The sequence below is a fragment of the Pieris napi genome, chromosome 1 (genome assembly GCF_905475465.1).
Source record: "Pieris napi chromosome 1, ilPieNapi1.2, whole genome shotgun sequence".
Classification (NCBI taxonomy): domain Eukaryota; kingdom Metazoa; phylum Arthropoda; class Insecta; order Lepidoptera; family Pieridae; genus Pieris; species Pieris napi.
Genome location: NC_062234.1, coordinates 10,382,250 through 10,402,228, shown reverse-complemented (window position 1 = coordinate 10,402,228; position 19,979 = coordinate 10,382,250). Strand labels below are relative to the sequence as shown.

At 34.1% G+C, this 19,979-nt stretch overlaps 1 protein-coding gene across 1 annotated transcript in view; it reads left to right on the top strand.

Annotated features, from left to right (window-relative positions):
* Nucleotides 1-19,979, top strand: part of LOC125048962 (toll-like receptor 6) — a 58,148-nt gene extending 38,169 nt beyond the window's left edge. Inside the window, exons 2-3 of the mRNA XM_047647946.1 lie at nucleotides 3,500-3,576; nucleotides 17,122-19,979. Coding sequence (XP_047503902.1) covers nucleotides 17,150-18,877 — 1,728 coding nt within the window. The 5' untranslated portion in view covers nucleotides 3,500-3,576; nucleotides 17,122-17,149 and the 3' untranslated portion in view covers nucleotides 18,878-19,979. The remainder of the gene's footprint in view (nucleotides 1-3,499; nucleotides 3,577-17,121) is intronic.

Genomic DNA, 19,979 nt, shown 5'->3' with positions numbered 1-19,979 from the left:
TAAGACAGTTTACATTAAATTACACAAGCATTAATTATAAGTTTGGGATTCATGAGTGGTTATTAAGTTGGACGTCGCCCTTTCTTGGAGCGTTGAATTTTGTTTTCTCGGAATGAAATCTGATGTTTTGACGTCTTGAATCATTCTTGATGTGCTCTTGCGTGTTTATTCGTTATTTTGAAGTGGAATGTGTTTATAGGACTGGTTTAATGGATTTAATGAAGTAATCAAGTTTAGTTCACACTGGTAACTTTTTTGATAATAAAAATACGTAGGTAAATTATCCCTATTTATTATTGACTTTTCTCATCGGTTTCTATTACCTTTCTATTAAAAACATAACATTCGTTTCCGGCGCATAAACCCTTAAATTTATTTAATCTTAATTCGTTTATAATGTTAAAATACAAATAAACTAAGCGAATAATATTGGACTACTGTATCGTTCAGCAGATAAAGAGAAAATCTTTCGAAATACCATGTCTAATCTTTCTGAATACAGCCTTTCTATAAATCGTAGGCAGTGTTACATTAAATGACAACCAGAGACCAGTTTCCTACAAATGCTCCACCGGTACCTAAATAAACAACCTACCCACGCTTCACAACTCTACATATTTATATTACCGAGATAAGCCTGGACAAATCTGAAGATAATATTAAATTGAAGCCCCCATTAATTTATTACACAATATATTAAAAAGTGTGGTTTTATGATAAAAATTAACTTTACGGGGTAAATAATGAATTAAAATTTTACATTATATTCCCCCTTTAGTTACAAATATCAGACCTGAAGGTTGACACTAAAATTTCATACTTGTCGCGTTAATTAAAAAAAATTATGAAATTGCTTTAGCATTAATTTTCTGCAAGTAACTTTCCGAAATACGCTGCAGATTCACGAATTTACGTCTGAAAAGGTTTACATTAAAATTTAAAAGCAATAACTAAACTTTAATACGGCAGATCCTGGCAATAGCTGAATTACTCTGCTACGTAATTTCTTGCAGCAAAGCGAATCTTAAACGCGTTGGAAAATTTAAAGAGTTTGAAAGGAAAATTAAGCAGGGCGGCGCAAAAGCCCAAGTCTGAATCGCAACTTTGTTACGTGTGTTCCTAGAGCTCGTTAACGCGGTGAAAAAATTATAGCAGTAAAGTCGAATTAATCTGCGCGATTTTTTCTGTAGCTGAGCAAAGGAATACTCAGTGCTAATGAGTTAGATTGTTAACTGGAGCCTAAAGCACTCCTTTGTAGCCAGGTGCTCCTATTTAGCTTTGCTCTGAAAACTTTAGCATTAATTATGATACTAGATGTTAACACTGAAATTGTTCGAGTGAGTTGGGTAGAATTGAGACTTATTTATAGATTTTTGTTGGTTTATACATTCGTTTCGGTTATTTATTTATTTTACAATATCTGTGTTATAGATTGGTATAGGCATGGTTTGCGTCTATTTTATTGTTAATCTTTTCCAAAGCCAAGTAGCGATTTGCCCTCTGTCTTATCGTGGAACAATGATTATTTCGCCGAAAATTTAACCTAGGTAACCAAACATCCACGGAGTCAGTAGTCAATGTCGTATCATTTATAAGTGGGTCTGGTCTTATCAATTCATACTTTGTTAGGACAACAATAAATCTAAAGCCACATTTCGCCATGAATTTTCAATTCCAAGTAAAATAGCCTGCATTAAAATAGACACCCGTCAGCCGCTCGCCACGATACACGCTTTAGATAAATTCCCCTCATTTTTCTCCCGCTCACGAGCCGTCAACGGATAAATGCTTCCACTGTCTTTTTTTGTACGTACAACCGAAGGAATTACAGCATTAATCAGCCGAAATGAACCCTTTAGCGAAATGTCAAAAGGTTTACACATAACGAGTTGCGTTCTTCCATGATGAAAACAAAAGAATTCTCGCGTATTCACTCCCTATCCGTCCATCGCAATTTACAAGAGCAACCAACGCAATAGGCACGAATAACCTGTGATAAATAAATGATAAATGATTTATTTCTGTAAGTAGGTTTTTACAAACACTTTTACACGTCAAACATATTTTTTTTTAAACTAGATGAGATCGACGTTTCCTATCTGACTACTCTGAGAAGAAACGCCGAAACAAACTCGGAGGTCACAGTCTCTTTTAAAGTCCAGACATAACTAACAAGATTATGTGAAGACCATGTAGAATGTAGTCTGAAATGGTCTTTTGAGGAAAGAACCACACAGATTGAGTGGACCTGTCAATTTGAACACACAGATTGTTGGACTAACATTAATTCTCTAAGATTAGATGGAATGCACGTAATTTACTTTGTACCTATCTTTCACTGTCGGCGGAATTGGAACAGGTTTTCCGCAAGTTTATTTGAATATTGGAGGTTGGAACTGAGATTTTCGTTTGATATTGGGCGCATGTGAATTGAATTCCATCAGGTGTGTGGCGTTCAGGTGAATAAGCGACCCGTCCGGTCCTCTCGTAGGCCTGTCCGGCCGAGCAAACATTTCCGCTTGATTAGAGAACGGTACTGCCATCACCAAGACGACTTTTCCGCGCATTTGTCTTTTAAGACCTGGGTACAAATAATTGATTCACTCTGATGAGATGTCCGTTACGTACTACGTTTTCCTTATACTTATCACGAGCCGGAGCCTGGAGAACGCGACGATCTCCGCGGTTACTGAATTTCATTCTTGTTGGACAAATTGAACAATACAGTCTCACCTTATAAAGTGTAAATTTGTATTGTAGTTTTGAAAAAATAACACATTAAAAGTAACACATTTAAAAAAATAGGTTTTTCCTATGGAGTCAATGGAATCGACCCATGCTAGTAACACATTGTTATGCAATTTTTTACTAGAATGTCAAGTATTCTTAATTACTAGTAACGTTTTTCAATTACATCATACTTCAATTATAAAAAGTCTGAATGTTGCTTTAAGATAAGCTATGTATTATTAGTAATGCATAGCAGTAGTAAGCCTTTTGGAAATTAGACTGTAGACAGACATAAGTATATTTATAAGATTATTTTTTCTATTATTTTTTTTCTAATAAGCACAATTATTATCATAAGGATTTGCAAAGTATTCAATCCAGGGTGAAAAGTTATAAACTTTATCAGAACCTGTCTTGTTTGTGGTAAATACTTTCTTGAAATGGGTTTTAGTCGTTAACTTTAACGCTACTCTTAATGTTCACCAAGTAAATACGTAGTTAGTAGTCAAAGATCATGAATTACGAGAGTCTATAAACTTTCATTTATGAAGGTCTGTTTTATGGGGTCTTAAACATGAATATCCTTTATCCACAAATTATAATGGATGTAATAGTGGTCTTAGAAGATAGTAAATATTATGAATTACACCATATTATTTTATTATTTGCCCGTTAATATATTTAATGTTTAAATTGCACTTTATTACTGATAACCTTAAATGTTCAGTCAAGGAATAGATTTATAAAAATTTGTTTTCTTTTGTTCCAGATTGTAAGCAGTCTCCAAGTCCAGCTCATGACTTTAACTGACTCACCTTTATAACATCAAGCTACTGCCTAACTTAGGTAAATATTTCCATAATATTAGGTTTTTAATAAGATGTTGAAATTTGATTATAAATGTAAAGGTATAATAAAACGTAAATTAAAAAAAAAAGTCACTATAACAAATCAGATTTGGTAGTATTTACGTAAATACTTAGTTTTCCTTCCGTGGATTAGTTTTTCAATTTTCCTCTAAACCGCACCGCAAGCTTTAATTTGTCACAATTTCAGAAGAAAGGGGTGATTTGTATCTTTTTTTCAATAAAACAACACCTGGGCACCGTTTGTGTGGCTCTAAGCTGTAAGTATTGTAAATGTTTCACCATTTCTACCGAGATTGAAAAACTGTTTTCCAACTGCGTTTCCGGTTTCGTATTTTTATTGCAAAACATCGCTTTTTCATACGACCTTTTGACCAAGTAATACTTGCGCGGGTATAAAAAAATATTTATTGGAATGACCGTGGATGTATTCATTGTGAAATTGTGATATTTGAATGAAATTTTTTAAGTTTATCCAATTTGCACATTTGTATTTATTACTAATAGCTCAAAAACACATAACACGCAGATTTTAAATATCATAATAAAAACTCATAATTGCACTATCAATCACACACATTTCAAATATTATAGAAAAATCCAAAAATATAACACATATAAATAATCGCTTTGTCATAATATACGAAAGATAATATGTCATATCAGAGTTTAGAATATGCTACTTTTCAACAAGAGTTTAATATGTCAATCTCACGGTTCGTTGCGTTCAAATGACCGCGAGTGACAGCGGGCACAGCGAACACTGATACATAAAATTTACATTCCATATACATGACTGGAAAGGCAATTAATTACGGAAAATTTGTAGTCAATAACAGTGCTGCATCGCTCAATTGTTTCTGGAAAAAATTGTTCCGAAAAAACTCAAACTGCCTGTGAACTTTAGGATATACTCGTAAATAACATAAAAATATCGGCTTGCATGATGATAATAATTGTTTACAACAAAATTGTAAATCGGTACGAACTAAATATTAGTATTAATTGCTAAGCTCTGAAATTATTAAAATTACACTATAAAAGTTTTTGAAGTTATACTTCTTTAATCGCGTTATGAAAAATTGATGAGAGTGAAATTTTATAATGCCCGCGCACCGTGACACAAAATTAACAGAATGAAGTTAGTTCTAGGTGGCATGAAAATCGATAATAACTATGTTCAATTTGTATATTCTAGTATTTTTATATTTAGAACACGTGTTTCGTAATAGTATAATTAAATAGTGTGAATAAATAAATATTATTTTGGTGTTATTATTAAATCAATTTCATATACGACGGTGATAGTATTTACTAATAATAATTTTACTGATTAATTATAATATTTATCGTTAATCACTACTGCATTTTAGTTATTTTTTTTCCATACGCCAATGAAGTATAACTTCTAACGCGTGTACATAAGTACACACACTCTTTTTTATAAATATAAACTTCATCGTAATACATTGAATTTGAGACTAACGTTTTCGCTATTTCATTATCATACAAAGTTTGGTTCAGCTCGGTTACTTAGCAATTTCACTGATTAAGGGTATTGTAGGTACCAGCGACACTGTGGCAAATAGCTTGAAACTGAGCTCCAATGAATATTTATACGTTAAGCTAACTTAATATTTGGATACGGTATATGCAGCAGACAGCCGGCGATTCTATGAAAACACATTGTTAATTCAGTTATATATTTTATTCACATGACAGAGGTACTGTTGAATTTACGCCGACGAATGGAGCTTACAGTATTTATTTATCGTCAAACCTATTCGAAATGTTTGTTTCGGTATAGTGATCCATCTATACTCGGTTGATTAATGTTTTGGTTGAAATTGTAATGATATAACTATTTTATTTTTAATGACAATATAAAAAGCTGTAAGCAAGTTTTGTGGAGTATTTTATTTTTATAAGATACTCGCGGCCCGTCCCAGCTTCGCACGCGTGGACATTTATTTTGTAAAAAAAATTGTAAATATTGATATGTTCTTTAATATTGTGGAACATTTTTTGTTCTATCATCAATAGTTTTCGCAGCGCATGCGATAAAAGATATTTTATACGCATTTTTTTACACCTTGGGTAACATTATTGTAGTTTTAGTGGGATCCTTAGTTTTTTAGCTATGTTGATCTTGTTGCATTCAAATGGTGAAAGAATTTTTAAAATCGGTCCAGTAATTTTTGAGCCAATTCGTTACAAACATACATACAAATCTTTCCTCTTTATAATATAAGTATAGATAATTAAAATGTTTTAACTGTAGCTGCCAAAATTTGCTTCGTAATCCTGTGGTTGCTATCGATAGGCCATGCGGGCTCTAAATTGATGTTAGATGGTCGCACAGAATGATGTTCCTACATAGATGTGCTTTTGTCGGAGCGATCCAAAGGTGGTTACCCAAAATTGGGTCAGGGGATTTGTGAATAGTTCTCCGGAGGTATGTGCTCAGTGCTTTTGTATCCCTTTGTTTATCGGTTTAGTCTTGTGACAACATTCGAGGCGCCTCCTCCGAACGCTCTTTGTTAAAACGTAATACACAGTCAACATTTCGCACCCGGCTATCTAGACGTACTGCCTATAATCGTGACTCGTCTCATAACTGGAGTCTAAGCCTCGCCTTTCATATTTATAAGGTCTGGTAATCAGAAAATGGGATCGCGAAAAAAAACCTGAGCTTGAATCGAACAATAAAGCTAAAAGCCGGCGTGTTTAAGGAGCGTGCCGTCAAAACAAATGACGGTTAAAAATTCAACGCAACATAAACAAAGGCTTGTTTGGACTAAGCCTGTAGCGGAGGTGAGCCTCATTTCGACAGGCGGATAAGTGCTGGCGTAATCTGTGCTTGGGTTCGTGTAAATGCAAATTGTCCCATAAAGCCATCGCCCCCCGCGGGCCTAGCCGCACCCCTCCCTTAATGAAGAGTCTCCTCACTTCCAGAGGCAGTTCGTCATCTCGACAGCGGTTTACTAGCTTTACGAAATTAGAGTTGCCCCGAAATTGCTTCACCTATGTATCTATCGGTTTTCGTTACGGTTATTCGATTAAATTGTTCCAATCTAAATTAATATAGAGACGGTTGTCTTACTAATTACGTCTTATGCATAACTAAAAGTAGTAATTTGATTCAAAAGCTGTTTTTATGCCGTAGGGAACCGTAAATCGTATGAATGACTCGACTATAATAGGGCTTGATGATGTAAAAATCTTATTAAAGACTTAAAATACACTTCGAATTTTTGTCCGAATTCTATTATATTCATCGTGATACAAATGGTTAATATTTACGAGTTGTTGCACCTGTTTCAATCGTTTTTAACTTTTAAGACTTATTTATGCGTTCATGAATAATTCTATCATATTTTATGTATACAGTTTTGAATGAAAAAGACAAAGTTTGATTATCTATATTCATGAGTTTCAATTCAGTCTGATATATTTCTCATTGCGATGTTTTCAATTGTTATGAAGTTTATCTATGTTTTGTTTATTTGTGAAATTGTAAATAGCATTATTATAACAGGAGGTTTAATGAGAGTTTTTTACGAACTTCGATCTGTCGAGTGACTCAAATTACACCAAAAAGATTTGAAATATAGGGAACATAGACTTGACTCACAATTGAATAAAAAGGTAAATTTGTCGCTAATCCAATCTAAATTCTATACTTCAAGCGCCTATTATCAAACATGTGGATGTATGTAGCTTGTGAAAACATTAAAATGTATCGCGGGTTTCAGTGACAGTATTTAGTTCGGTATAAATACATAACAAATACAGATTATATTCAATGATTATATCTCAAGTACTCTGACAAAACCTTGTCTATACGAGAACTAAGGAATTCAAAATTGATTAACGAGTATCAGACTTGAAACGTCACTGTGGTACAATTACATTTCCCCAATATTGTTCACAAGTCAAGGACAGGCCGCAACGCCCTATTTGCCTTATTTGAAAGCCGTAGGCGACTCATTACCGATTCGCGACTAATAAATGTTTTATGAACAATGAGCTTCCCCTTTAGCGGTAGTAGGTAAAACAATACGCGCGGGGACTCCGTGTTGAATTACAAATACGACGACTTGACGTGAATTCGAATGGGGACTATTTGTACCTCGTGGATATAGTTTCATTGTTACGTCTCTGGCAGTTATATAGTTTACAGGGTAGGAGGAAACTTCAGAGACGATAACTTAACGCAAGTTTAGTTCTTATAGATTTGACGTATTTATAAAACCTTTGAAGCTGTCTTTCTCAAATATCATCGGTGCCGTAAAACGTAGTTTGATTACACCTTTAAATACAAAACTACTGCTTTATTGAACTGACACAGCCCATGTATGTGGTGTGGTACCTTTTTTACTTACCGCAGCATTTGTAGTTCAATATACATGATATAAAATGTCATTGAAGCTCGCCAAAAATGATTCGAGTTCCAAGCGATAATGGCTAACTAATATCTTAGAACAATTGATCACTGAAATGTCTGTACTCTATACCACATTGAAGGTTACGTAACTTCAAACAAAAGCCTTCTATAGCGTTATAAAAAAGAACACTTATATTAAAATATCATTCGCTCAAATGACGTCGTCATTTTTAAACCTATAATTATGCTTCGCTTTCTATACTACTCTATAGAACACTATTAATTATTGTTCCCCAATTTTTTACGTCAATAAATAGTTTCAAATCATTCTAAGATCGTGACGAATGCTATAATTGTTGTATTGGTTCACGAGAAAAATAATTATGGAAGCTAGAAATGTTATATCCACGGTCAATAGAGCGAAACGGTGGGAACGTCGAGTTTGGAACTACATTTGATACGAACGGAACACTTAGTGGTTAGATCACGGTCACCGCTGTGATGCTTTTATTCTTCTAAATTTTATAGATTTCTTGCGTTTTTATACAATCTTTAATTATGTCTTAGATAAATGTTTTGTCGCGTTTATTTATTTATTAAAACACGAGAGTCAAAAAGACGATATATTTTTTATGTTATTTTATTAGAGAACTGGAAAAATACTATACTAAAATACTAATAAAAAATGAAATTGATAATTACGTAGTAAACCAGTACGTCAGGTACAATTCTTAGAAAAAACCTTGCTTATAAATATAATTTATATAATTTCTTCACTAAATGATGCTTTTAAAAGCCTATATCTAAGGTCGATAACCTATAGGTACTTCATCTAAAAGTAACGTTTGGATAGTAAAATAATATTAATATGTTTCATGGTCCATTTATCAATATTGATTTGACTTAGATGGCGATTGATATTCTATATGTACATGCCATGCGAATGTAGATCTTATAATATTATGAATATGAAATCGATATTCTTCCTTCACCACATAGATCATCGGATAACGTGCGGTTGCGACCGTGGGTCCATAAACACCCGTTTGATCTCAAGTTTCGATTACATATTTTTTTATTTCCTCATTAGTATTAATAGAAACACCGATACATAAATATTGATGTTTCGATAAAAGATATCAAAAATATATTATTATAATATTTCACTATTTTGTTACTTTACAGCTTTTTAACGACACCAAGAGCCTATAATATGACGGGTAGTCCTTTAATGAAGGGTGCCAAGTGCGAGTTGACGGATGTCATATTTTGTCGGTTTATATTTCTAAAGGTTTCAGGGTCAATTCTTAGTGCTAAATATCACTGCTGTATAAAAAAAACATTTAAGGTTTTTATTGAATATTATACCCTAAGACATTGCTGATATTATGACATGTTCTTTAAAAATGCGCACACACAAACAAAAATTAATTAGTGCATAACTTGAAGGCACAATATGTTTCTGGCCATACTGTGTTTTTGTTTTAAGCTTCTAACTGTGAATGTACACAAAAAGATCTACAGAAATTAAGTTCAAAGACTTCTTCCTTCTATTAAAACTATTTAACTAAAATATTTCAATACCGTATAGTGATTAATGTTCCTAATTAAAGAGGAAGTGTTGAATTCCTGCAAGTTGGAATAAAAAATTGCATTAGCAAAGTTGCACTTAGCTATTTTAATGAATCTTGTTGTAGAAATCTGTTGTCTAGGAACTTATAAAGCGAAGGAAACTCTTGAAGCTACTGAAACTTGTCAAACAGGTTCTCACGTCTTTGTATAATACTGTTAAACATACTTGAAAAGTTTTAACTTTTAACGAAGTTTGTATTGAAATTATTTGGCAGTGTAAAAGGAATTCTAATTTGTTTTGAATTTTAGTAACTTTAAAATATATGGAGTAGGTCGTTGCCGTGAATTATATTTATAATAGAATTACGTAAACGGTTAAATTAAATAGTGCTTTTTTTCAACGATAGCTAAGTGATTACTTTTGAGCTATATATATGGCGTATTGTAAGATCATACTGAAGTTACTGTAAGCAATTAATCGAGAGGTGGAAGGAAAAAGCCATTCAAAAAACTTTAACATTGCACAAAGCTTTTAAGCTTAAGACGGCTAGACTTTTGAATACAAACCTACTAATACCGTCTATGGTAACTCTAGTAACGTCATTTTTGCCCGTCTGTTAATTCAATGATTATATAATTGAATCAAATTTAATGTTACAAAACAAGTACTAACCTAAAAAGTAATACACTCTTATTAGTTTCGTTCTTATGGTAAATATTAGTATATTTTATAATTGAAATGTTTATTGAAATACTAAGTAAAAAAACAGTAGTGCTACAACCTTCTTGGTCTGGGCCTCCGATTTCTGTATCTGCCAAGTAGGTGGTCACCCTTCTGTGCTTCACACACTCCGTAGGGCATGCCGGTTTCCTCACGATGTTTTCCTTCTCTGTACAAATACAAAGAAACGACATTTAATGCTCACTTATCCTCAATTATATCCTTTATTCTATCTTTTTATAATAATACAATGCACTAATCTGCACGTCATCCGCCATTCAATCGCGCGTCACTCCGACGCGTCCCCTACTAACTTCCACAGACAACTTGTAAAAACGCGCATATATACATATATATATATATAATAAATTAAGTTTCATACTGTAAAGTCTTAAGAAATACCACCTACCATTGTAACTTTAAAAGTAATTATAAGGAACATAATTAATTGTGGACAATATATTATATCAATAAAATTACATAATCAAATATAGAATACAGATGTCCGCAATAAATCACATTATCTGTGGCCAGGGTACTGACCTCCAGAAGACTGATAACAGAACTAGCTTGCGGTACAAATCTTTTTACTTGTACAGGATGTGTCCCGCTAGACATCCTAAGGCTCGTTAGTTTTTCTATTTGTTACGTTATATTACTAACATCAATGGATAGACTAGTAATTCTAATAAGGAATTCAATAATACTCCATTCACGAAGTTGTAAACGATTCTAGATCGATGGAGTTGGGTGGAAATCCAAAAACAAAGTTACGTTAACACACAAGAGCCGAACGGTGGTGAAAATAATAATCAAATGAATACAGTAATTATTTTCATAAAGTTTTTTGATGAAAATTACTAAATGTTATATGTTATATATGTACTCTTGATATTTTAGGAATATATTTTTATTTAATTCAAGAAGAATTCTGTCCCCTTTTTAATACTTTAGTACAGTGCGGGTTCTACTGAATCTTTTAATAAGAAGTTTAAGATAGTGTTTGGTGTAACTTCTATAAATCTAGACATACAAAAAAATATGTTTTTAAATCAACAGCTTCGTTTCGATGCGGGGAATGGTTTTGGTCTTGTAGCAGCGCAATCAAAGGCAAAATCGAATTAATCAGCTCGGCATTGCCTTTGAGAGGCGCAGACCATTTGCAGAACACTGATTAATAAATACCTCGCGATACTCGGCCTCGCAAATGGGACAAATAGAGAATTCACTTCAAATTAATTTCCACGCTATTCCATCTAGACATATATGTAACGTAAGCCAGTCAATTAAAACATAGAGATGGATTGTGCTTCACATTGGAAACGTTTATCTCTTTTTGACAAATCAAAGACAATTGTGCTAAAACACTAACGGAAAGAATTCCACCCACCATTCAGTCGTTTCAATTGTTCTCCAAATCTAGAAGCCACACCTTTCACGTATCTGCGAACGACAGTGCAAAAAGCGCATTGTTCGATGCGTTTTTCACCAATGGTTATTTCGGGAATCCTCCCATTCACCGCGCATTCATTCATACACATTACGTACTAACCCGTAGTCTCGACTGTAAACTTTGAATACGTTACCGGAAATCCCTCGTTGCAATACCGAATGGAAACTGAAACGTAGGATTTTGTTGCACGTTACGCTTTTGGAGGCGCGGCTGAGCTAAGCGCGCTATAGACGTAGCCAGCTTTTCGCTCGCGTCGGGTTAAACCCCTTGCATTTTGCATTTAATAAAACCCAGTGAAAAGTATTCTTTATAAGCGTACTTGAAGGGAACAAAAACGTTTTGGGCTTTAATATTGCATTGAATCAATACAGATACATTTTGTTGCTTTTTGTGGTTCACAAGAACGCTACCGTTAACTATTCTTTTCCTTTATCGTATTGGCAATTTGCCATAAGTGGCCACAACTTTTATTGCTATAAAAGGCTTCGTTCAATGAACGGGGCTTATTTAATACTTTATTGACAATATTTTTCAATGTGGGAAGAATTTTTTCCTATTACCCTAAAACCTCTTCATTAAATAGGTCTTATAGCTACAAGATTTAAAGCAATCCTTGGTATTCTGCAGGAACTAGGCTCGCGTTCTGATGGCTTCAGAGTGACTTAAGCTCAATGAGCTATTTCATTATTTAACAGCGGGAATAGAGATTCGCAAATCCCTGAGATATTTTTATCAGCATAAATTCACTATCACATTGACTTTTTGGTCCACGTCAGGAAATTATATAAACATTTAATATGTGAACTGTAAATAGTATGAATACAAATTAATACAATATTTAGTAAATTACCTGAAAAGATTGTATGTTTTATAAAGTTATACGTATTATTTTCCTATATGATTTAATAAAAGCAAAGCAGCTACTTCTAAATTTTTCATACAAGATTAACTTCAAGTAACTAGTTTTAATACTCGATACCTTATGGAGTTTCAAAGTAATCCTTGCGGTGTAAACTCGTGTAAACAAACTTCTATTTTCTAATACCCTGTGCGATGAAGCCTATACTTGATATTCATAAAGTTATGAAACGCCTTACATTCTTGGTAGAATAAACCTGGTTTAAATGAAGCATTCAGTCTGGCCATTTTTAATCGAGTTACCATTGAACAAACATGCTTTTAATCTGCAACGTCCGCTTTGGCCTAAATTCGTTCATTGACTATTCATCTGTGGCATCGAAATAGAAAGAGGAAAGTCAAGCTTAAAGCCTTTGGCAAATGGGCGACACTATACTATAAACCCGTACGTATATTGCTCAAGTGATTATTAATGTATATAGTTAAACAATTTTAGGCAGTGTTGGCCTAGTGGCTTCAGTGTGTGACTGTCATCCCTGAGGTCGTAGGTTCGATCCCCGGCTGTGCACCAATGGACTTTCTATCTATGTGCGCATTTAAAATTCGCTCGAACGGTGAAGGAAAACATCGTGAGGAAACCGACATGTCTTAGACCCAAAAAGTCGACGGCGTGTGTGGCGTCGAGGCACAGGAGGCCGATCACCTACTTGCCTATTAGATTGAAAAATGATCATGAAGCAGATTCAGAAATCTGAGGCCCAGGCCTAAAAGGTTGTAGCGCCAATGATTTATTTATTTATTTTAGTTCAACAATTATCGTTTTAATAATATATTTTTTTTTGTTTTAATAAAAAAAAAGAAATAAACTATTAAATAAATTATTTTTGGTAAAATTATAAATACGCTTTTGAAATAGACAATTGACGCAGCAGTTATTTCCATCAGAATGTATTTGGTTTCCTTATTGGAATCATTCGACTATTGGTCGATTTAGCTATCGTCAACTAATCTTAAATGTCTTTACCATAGAGAAAAGATTTTAAGTCTCGGTATCCATCGTGATTACGTAGCAAGTGGCAAGTTTTGTGTTCGCCTCATGGACGATTCATCGACGGCCCTCGTTACGCTCACGGCTGAATGCCGCTTTAGCACTTCTCATTATTGCGTTTATAAAGGCGCTATAGAGAAGACTGATTCACTAAGTTTCGCTCCGTTGCGATGAAAGAGAAAATGGAATTGTGTAGGGCTCAGTCACAAACTTTTTTTTTTGTTTTCAGCCTGCAAGATTAAGGTTTGTTTTCTTTATAACTTGCCAAGACTTGTAATTATACCTAATATGCAAGATGTACATAGGGGGCCTCATAGCCTAGCGGTCTTATTAAGTGGCATCTAGGTGAGGGGTACAGGGTTCGATTCCCGGTTCGAGGGCAAGTTTTAATTTAATTTAAAAATTTGTTCTCGGCCTTTGGGAGGGTTGTGCGGTACCGGGCGAGTGCCTAAACCGTACATGGAGGACATGGTCGAATTTCTAAGGCAAAAAGAACGAATTATAAAAAATCTCATACTTGACGCTGGCTAATGCACAAACCGTGCCAGAGCCATAAAAAAAAAGATGTACATACATATGTATGTATAATTATAGATTCACTACAAATATTTCTCCCATGTGCTATAAACTTTTCAGACAGTTTTTTAGTTGATATAAATAATTCTGGAAAAGGTTATAGTCATATTAGGCATATTGGTTAGGGCGTGGACTCTCTATCATCGTTATAAAGGGTAATTACAACTACCCTAGAGACTAATTAGACGTTGAATTTCGATTAGGATATCGCGCTTATGGGTTTGCATAATTATTATTTAATCATAGTTTATTGATATTCTCATAACGCTTTAAGTTAATTACACCACTTTAGTACGTTAAACAAAAGACAGTTTATTCTAGATGTTTTCAAAGATATAGCTAATTATTTTTGTTCTACTGAAATTCCTCCACAAACTCCCATAACTCTGTTTTAAACAGCTTTTCTTGAAAGGGAGTTTGCAAAATCTTGATCTGTCAATGTAAGTACGGCATTTGTTTCAAGTTGCAGATTCTACAAACTCCATTTACTGCATTTCTTCCTAAGAGGAATGCCGTCATTTATTTTCGCGGAACTCAACGTTGCAGTTGCATTTAGAACGGTTGTCGTTCAGTCCGCTTTTTGTGTTGTTCGCTAGCGGTACCAGCTCTGACTGACCAAGTTTTCTCATTATACAAGTCCGTTCTTAACTTAAAACCATCACAAACGTATGTATTTGAAGTGTAACCTCACAACAAAACCACCTTTAAAAAAATTTCAAGCGCTGCCCCCTATATGCTTTAAGTTTTAAACATCGAGTGAATAGGGACTATTTTAAAAACGGAACATGACTTAAGCTACTCATGAAAATAGGCTTGGATATTTTCTGGGAAGAGTGGTTAGCCGACTTTTACACTGGTTTTATTGTCTTCCACCCCTCGTAAAGCGTCCTTTGTGCTAGTAATGTCTCAAGTTGTATTACCAGTGCGATAACTTTAGTGGGAACGGTTCGGCGTTGATTGCATCGACCACAATACCACAATTAGATTTAACTAAACGGAGAGTTTTGATAATAACCCAAGTCTGTTGACTGTTATTAATAGTTGTGGACAGCACCTTTAATATTGAATTTACCGCTCACCACTGTTTAGTAAATTACGGCGTCTTCGATCGTTAGCGGTCGCATGTAATAGATAGGGTACCTAATTCATTCGGCGCCAGGAATTTATCCCAATATATCTTATCTACATTTAGGTTATGTGATAAACGGATTTTTGTCTTAAATTAAACATATACTATAACCATTAACCATACTATACAAATTAAACGAAATTGTTTAAAACCGATAATCAATATGTTAACTTTTAACTCAAAGGCAAAAGAACAAAGCTGGAAAGTCGATTACTTAAAGTATAATCAAGACTTGAAACATTGCTCGTGTTGCGGAACAATTGTAATGGGATTTTCATCAAGTGGAATTTGGGGGTTCATTTTAACGCTGTAATAGAAAAGTTCAGTAATAACAAAGAACGAAACATGTTAACGAAAGCGAAATTCACGATCTTAACTCGCAGTGCGGACAGGAAATTAAAAGACAAAAGAGTACCGGGGCAGTTTAGGCTCGGAAATAGAGGGTGTGCCCTCCCTTAGCCATTTCATCGGAGCCGCTTAACCACGACCACCTTTGAGTAAAACCCAAAGGGGACAAACGTACAATTTGATCGTTTGTGCAATAAGGCTATGATCGGTGAATGGTTTACACATTTGTTTAATTTTTCCAGATATTTTGTACATTTCCTTGGTAAGAAATGTTAAACAAATATATTAGTTCATTGTGTAAGTCTCTAGAAGCCTTTTCTTTTAATCTGATTTAGAATGTAAAAAGTAGCTACCCGAATTAATCTATCTTAATACCAGGTCTGATATGTATCAAATGTGCGTATACGTATGGTTTCTGTAATTCAGGCGCAATGGGGTAATCCATTCGTGTAGGGCGATATCAAATTGCGGAGGGAGGCCAAGAGAAACGACTTCTCACGTCTTCAGAAAGACACGAACGCCAACTCCTTATAGAATTGTATTTATTTTCCGAAACGTGTTACATTTTATCTGAGGAATTTGATTATCTGTTAACAAAACGCGATTAACATTTAGCAAGCCAACAATATCTGAAGTGCTGAAAGTTTCAAACCCTGCTTCGTTTTCTAATTTAATTTGCATTCAAAATCAGAAACTTTTCGTGACACTGTTTTGCATTATTAATACTTTAGCGTGGCGTGATCTCCCTGGTGGTACACTAGAAGCCATAAATTGAATTCCAACCTTCGCAATTAGTTATTCCCGCGCGTGAAAACTTTTGAGATCGTTCGCTTTCGTTAACAGATGTTACGGTGCTATTCATTATACATTCCGTCGAATTGTAAAGCCGAACATTTAATTTAAAGTACCAAATGCTCCTTTGTTAATAGCCAAGCGTTTTCGTTGGTATTGTATGGAATTGTTTAGACGGCGGAGGATTAACGGAACGAGTCCAAACTACTAGTTCTTTTCACAACGGTACATTTCTTAAAGTCACCTTAATACGTACTATTCATATTGAAAATAACATTTTTGTAGACCATTTAGGTTACTTTAGGCTATCAAAATATTTGTAATCGTATTTTAAGCTACGACTATAAGTTTGATAACTCAACACAAACAATTCTAGTTTATATTAATAATATAATTGAGGGAGAGGAATATATTTTTCTAAGCAGTTCGGGCCAGAAATAAGATAAAGATTTTATCATACTGATAAGCTTACCTTTTTAGGCCTCCCCTCTATGATTTAAAACTTAATTATCTAGGGTAAAATAATTTAATACTGTGGATAAATTTTAAGTTAACATAAAAATCTGTATTATCTTAAACTTTGTGACATTAAATAGCCATTGTTTAAAAGAGATTTTAACGTGAACTTTTCCTTCTTTCAGGTACTCAGAAGAGTTTATATGAAATGTTATGGGCTCACGCGGCGTAGCACACTGGAGCTGGGTGGTAGTGGTAGCGTGGGCGTGGAGCGCTGCAGCGCGCACATTATGTCCGCCACGATGCGAATGCGACGACGCGCTCAGAGCTGCATCGTGCGCCAATGCAGGCCTCGAAATAGTGCCTATACAACTCAACCCAGAAGCAACACAAATAAACCTAACCCACAACTCTATCGACAATCTTCTATACACTTTCGGCTTTTATACCCAACTAACCATCCTCGACATTTCGTACAACAAAGTACAAGACTTAGGAAGTAGGAATTTTGATAACAACATCGAAATGACCCATCTAAACGTGAGTCACAATGCTCTCAGAAAGTTAGACAAAGACACATTCATTGGTCTTAAGAGACTCGTCGATCTGAATTTATCTAATAACGAAATATCTACTATAGATGCACTAACTTTCAAAGATCTAACAGTATTAGAGAGACTCGATATGTCTAATAATAAATTAGTGACTTTTGAATCAGATACGTTTGAACCGCTATCTTCACTTCGGATTTTATATTTAAAAAATAACTCTATACTGGAAATACCATCCGTCAATTTATTGACAATTATAAGTCTAGAGTTTTTAGATCTCTCAGAAAATTTGATACAAATTATACCAAAGCATGGGGTGCCGTACTTGAAGGAATTAAAACATTTAGATCTGAACAATAATATAATAGAAGAAATCGATCACTTGGGCCTTCACAACTTACCTTCTTTGCGACACTTAGACCTTAGCGATAACAACATGACTACAATTCCAACATCAGCTTTGTCAAAGTTGTCGAATTTGTCTCACTTGTATTTGAGCGGAAATTTCTTCCATAATGTATCAGCGTTGTCTTTTCAAAGCCTCTTTCATTTGAAACATTTACACTTAAGTAGGATATACAATTTAGAAAAAATTGATTTCAGAGCATTTGTTGATAATATAAATCTACAAAAGATATGGATGAATGAAAACTTAAGAGTAAAGGAAGTGCCTCCGAGATTATTCCATGGGAATCCTAAGCTGACACACGTTTATATGAGAAACAATGCTTTAGAAACCCTCGAAGCTTCACACTTTCCAATTGATACTTTACAAGAACTTGAAATATCGGGAAATCCATTTGTATGTAACTGTTCATTAGTATGGTTATGGAATCTTATAAGAGAATGTGAACTTCGGAGCCGAAAAAGTGAAAATACTAGTACGATACTTAAAATTGATTATGAAGATGTAAAATGTGCTGCACCAGAGCATTTGAAGGGAATTAGTTTTATTCAAATTCCCGAGTCAGAGTTTGGCTGCTCTAGTGGGTGGGTTATAGTCGCTATAGTGGTGATGACTGTAAGCATCATTACTAGCATTGTTGGTGGAGTATTGTACTTTATTGGACCTCTAAAGAAATGTAAAGGAGACAAATCAAAGCAAGTTATGACTAGCGTTATGCTTAACGGTGATGTTTCAAAATTGGGCAACGGATTAGTTTACACAACCCGTGGTAGAGAAACTGATAGTAAAAGGGAGGTCGATAAATACTTAATGATCGGTTCGTCTGTTACTAACAACTTCCATTCATTAAATCCGCCCTGGCAGGCCATGGATAAGAACCCTTATTACCAGGAAGATAGTGATGAGCACATTTATCAACAGTTTGCTTATGAAACTATTCCCCCACACAGGACCCCAGAGAAACCACACATAGTGTATGTGTAACATAAGGTTATAGTGATGAACTTTGTCAAAAGCGCAAACAATTTTATAAGACGTTTAATAAGAGACAATTGATATGTGAACGAGTAACCTGCAATAATGTAAATAATGTTATGAAGATGTGATAGCTTTGTATATAAAGATGTATATAGATTAATTTTTAAATATTTTCGAATTTGTACTTAACTTGTTTAGATATAATGTGAATATTTTCCTTGATATTTTAATGTACAGTTGAGATATTATTAGCTGTTAATATGTTTTAGATTCGTACAGATTTTCCTTTCCTTACCTCAAGTATGTATTTTACAATTGTGTATACTGTAATTATATTGTTTCGGTATAATTTACATTTTGGTTATTTATGTAGTTCCTCAGACATTATGGGTAGTTCCATTAATATACCTAGGTATTAAAATACTTAAAACTTGTAATTATATCGTAGTTATTATATTTTCTGGAATAAAACACCAATATTTAATGAAAACTTTGTACAAAAATGAGCAATATAGAATACTTCCTTCATATTATAATAAAATACGTTAACTTTTATTATTGAGAGTATTGTTAAAGTATACTAATGTATTTAGGAAAAAAATATTCGCTTGAACAGCACATGGAAATTTTGGATGAAAAGCGAGTTTCATAAGCGCGAGATATATTTTTATGCCTCCATAGTTAGTACAAATCGCATTAAATCACGTAAATAGAGAGCTTTGAAATAATTAGGATCATTTCCTAATATTGTACCATTTTAATTGCATGTTGTGTTTGCCTTTTATAAGAATTATGACAATCAAAGTACTTTAAAACGATGCTTTTTTCCAACTCAATGAACATTGAACTCTTCTGAATATGTTACCTGTAATACCATCGCTAATAGCACAGCACCGATGGTCAGTCATACTTTTCAACGCTATGAACTTCTCTTTTGCGACTGAATGTAATATTCGTAGTTTAAATCGCCATTTATTTCGCGTTAAATATTCTAACTTGAATAACTAACTCGCATAACTAACAAGTTGAATAATTAACCGTCAGCTTGCTAACTGCGATGTTACTTTTAGTTTTTGCTTTCCATTACCGCCCGTTGCGTTCATAAAAC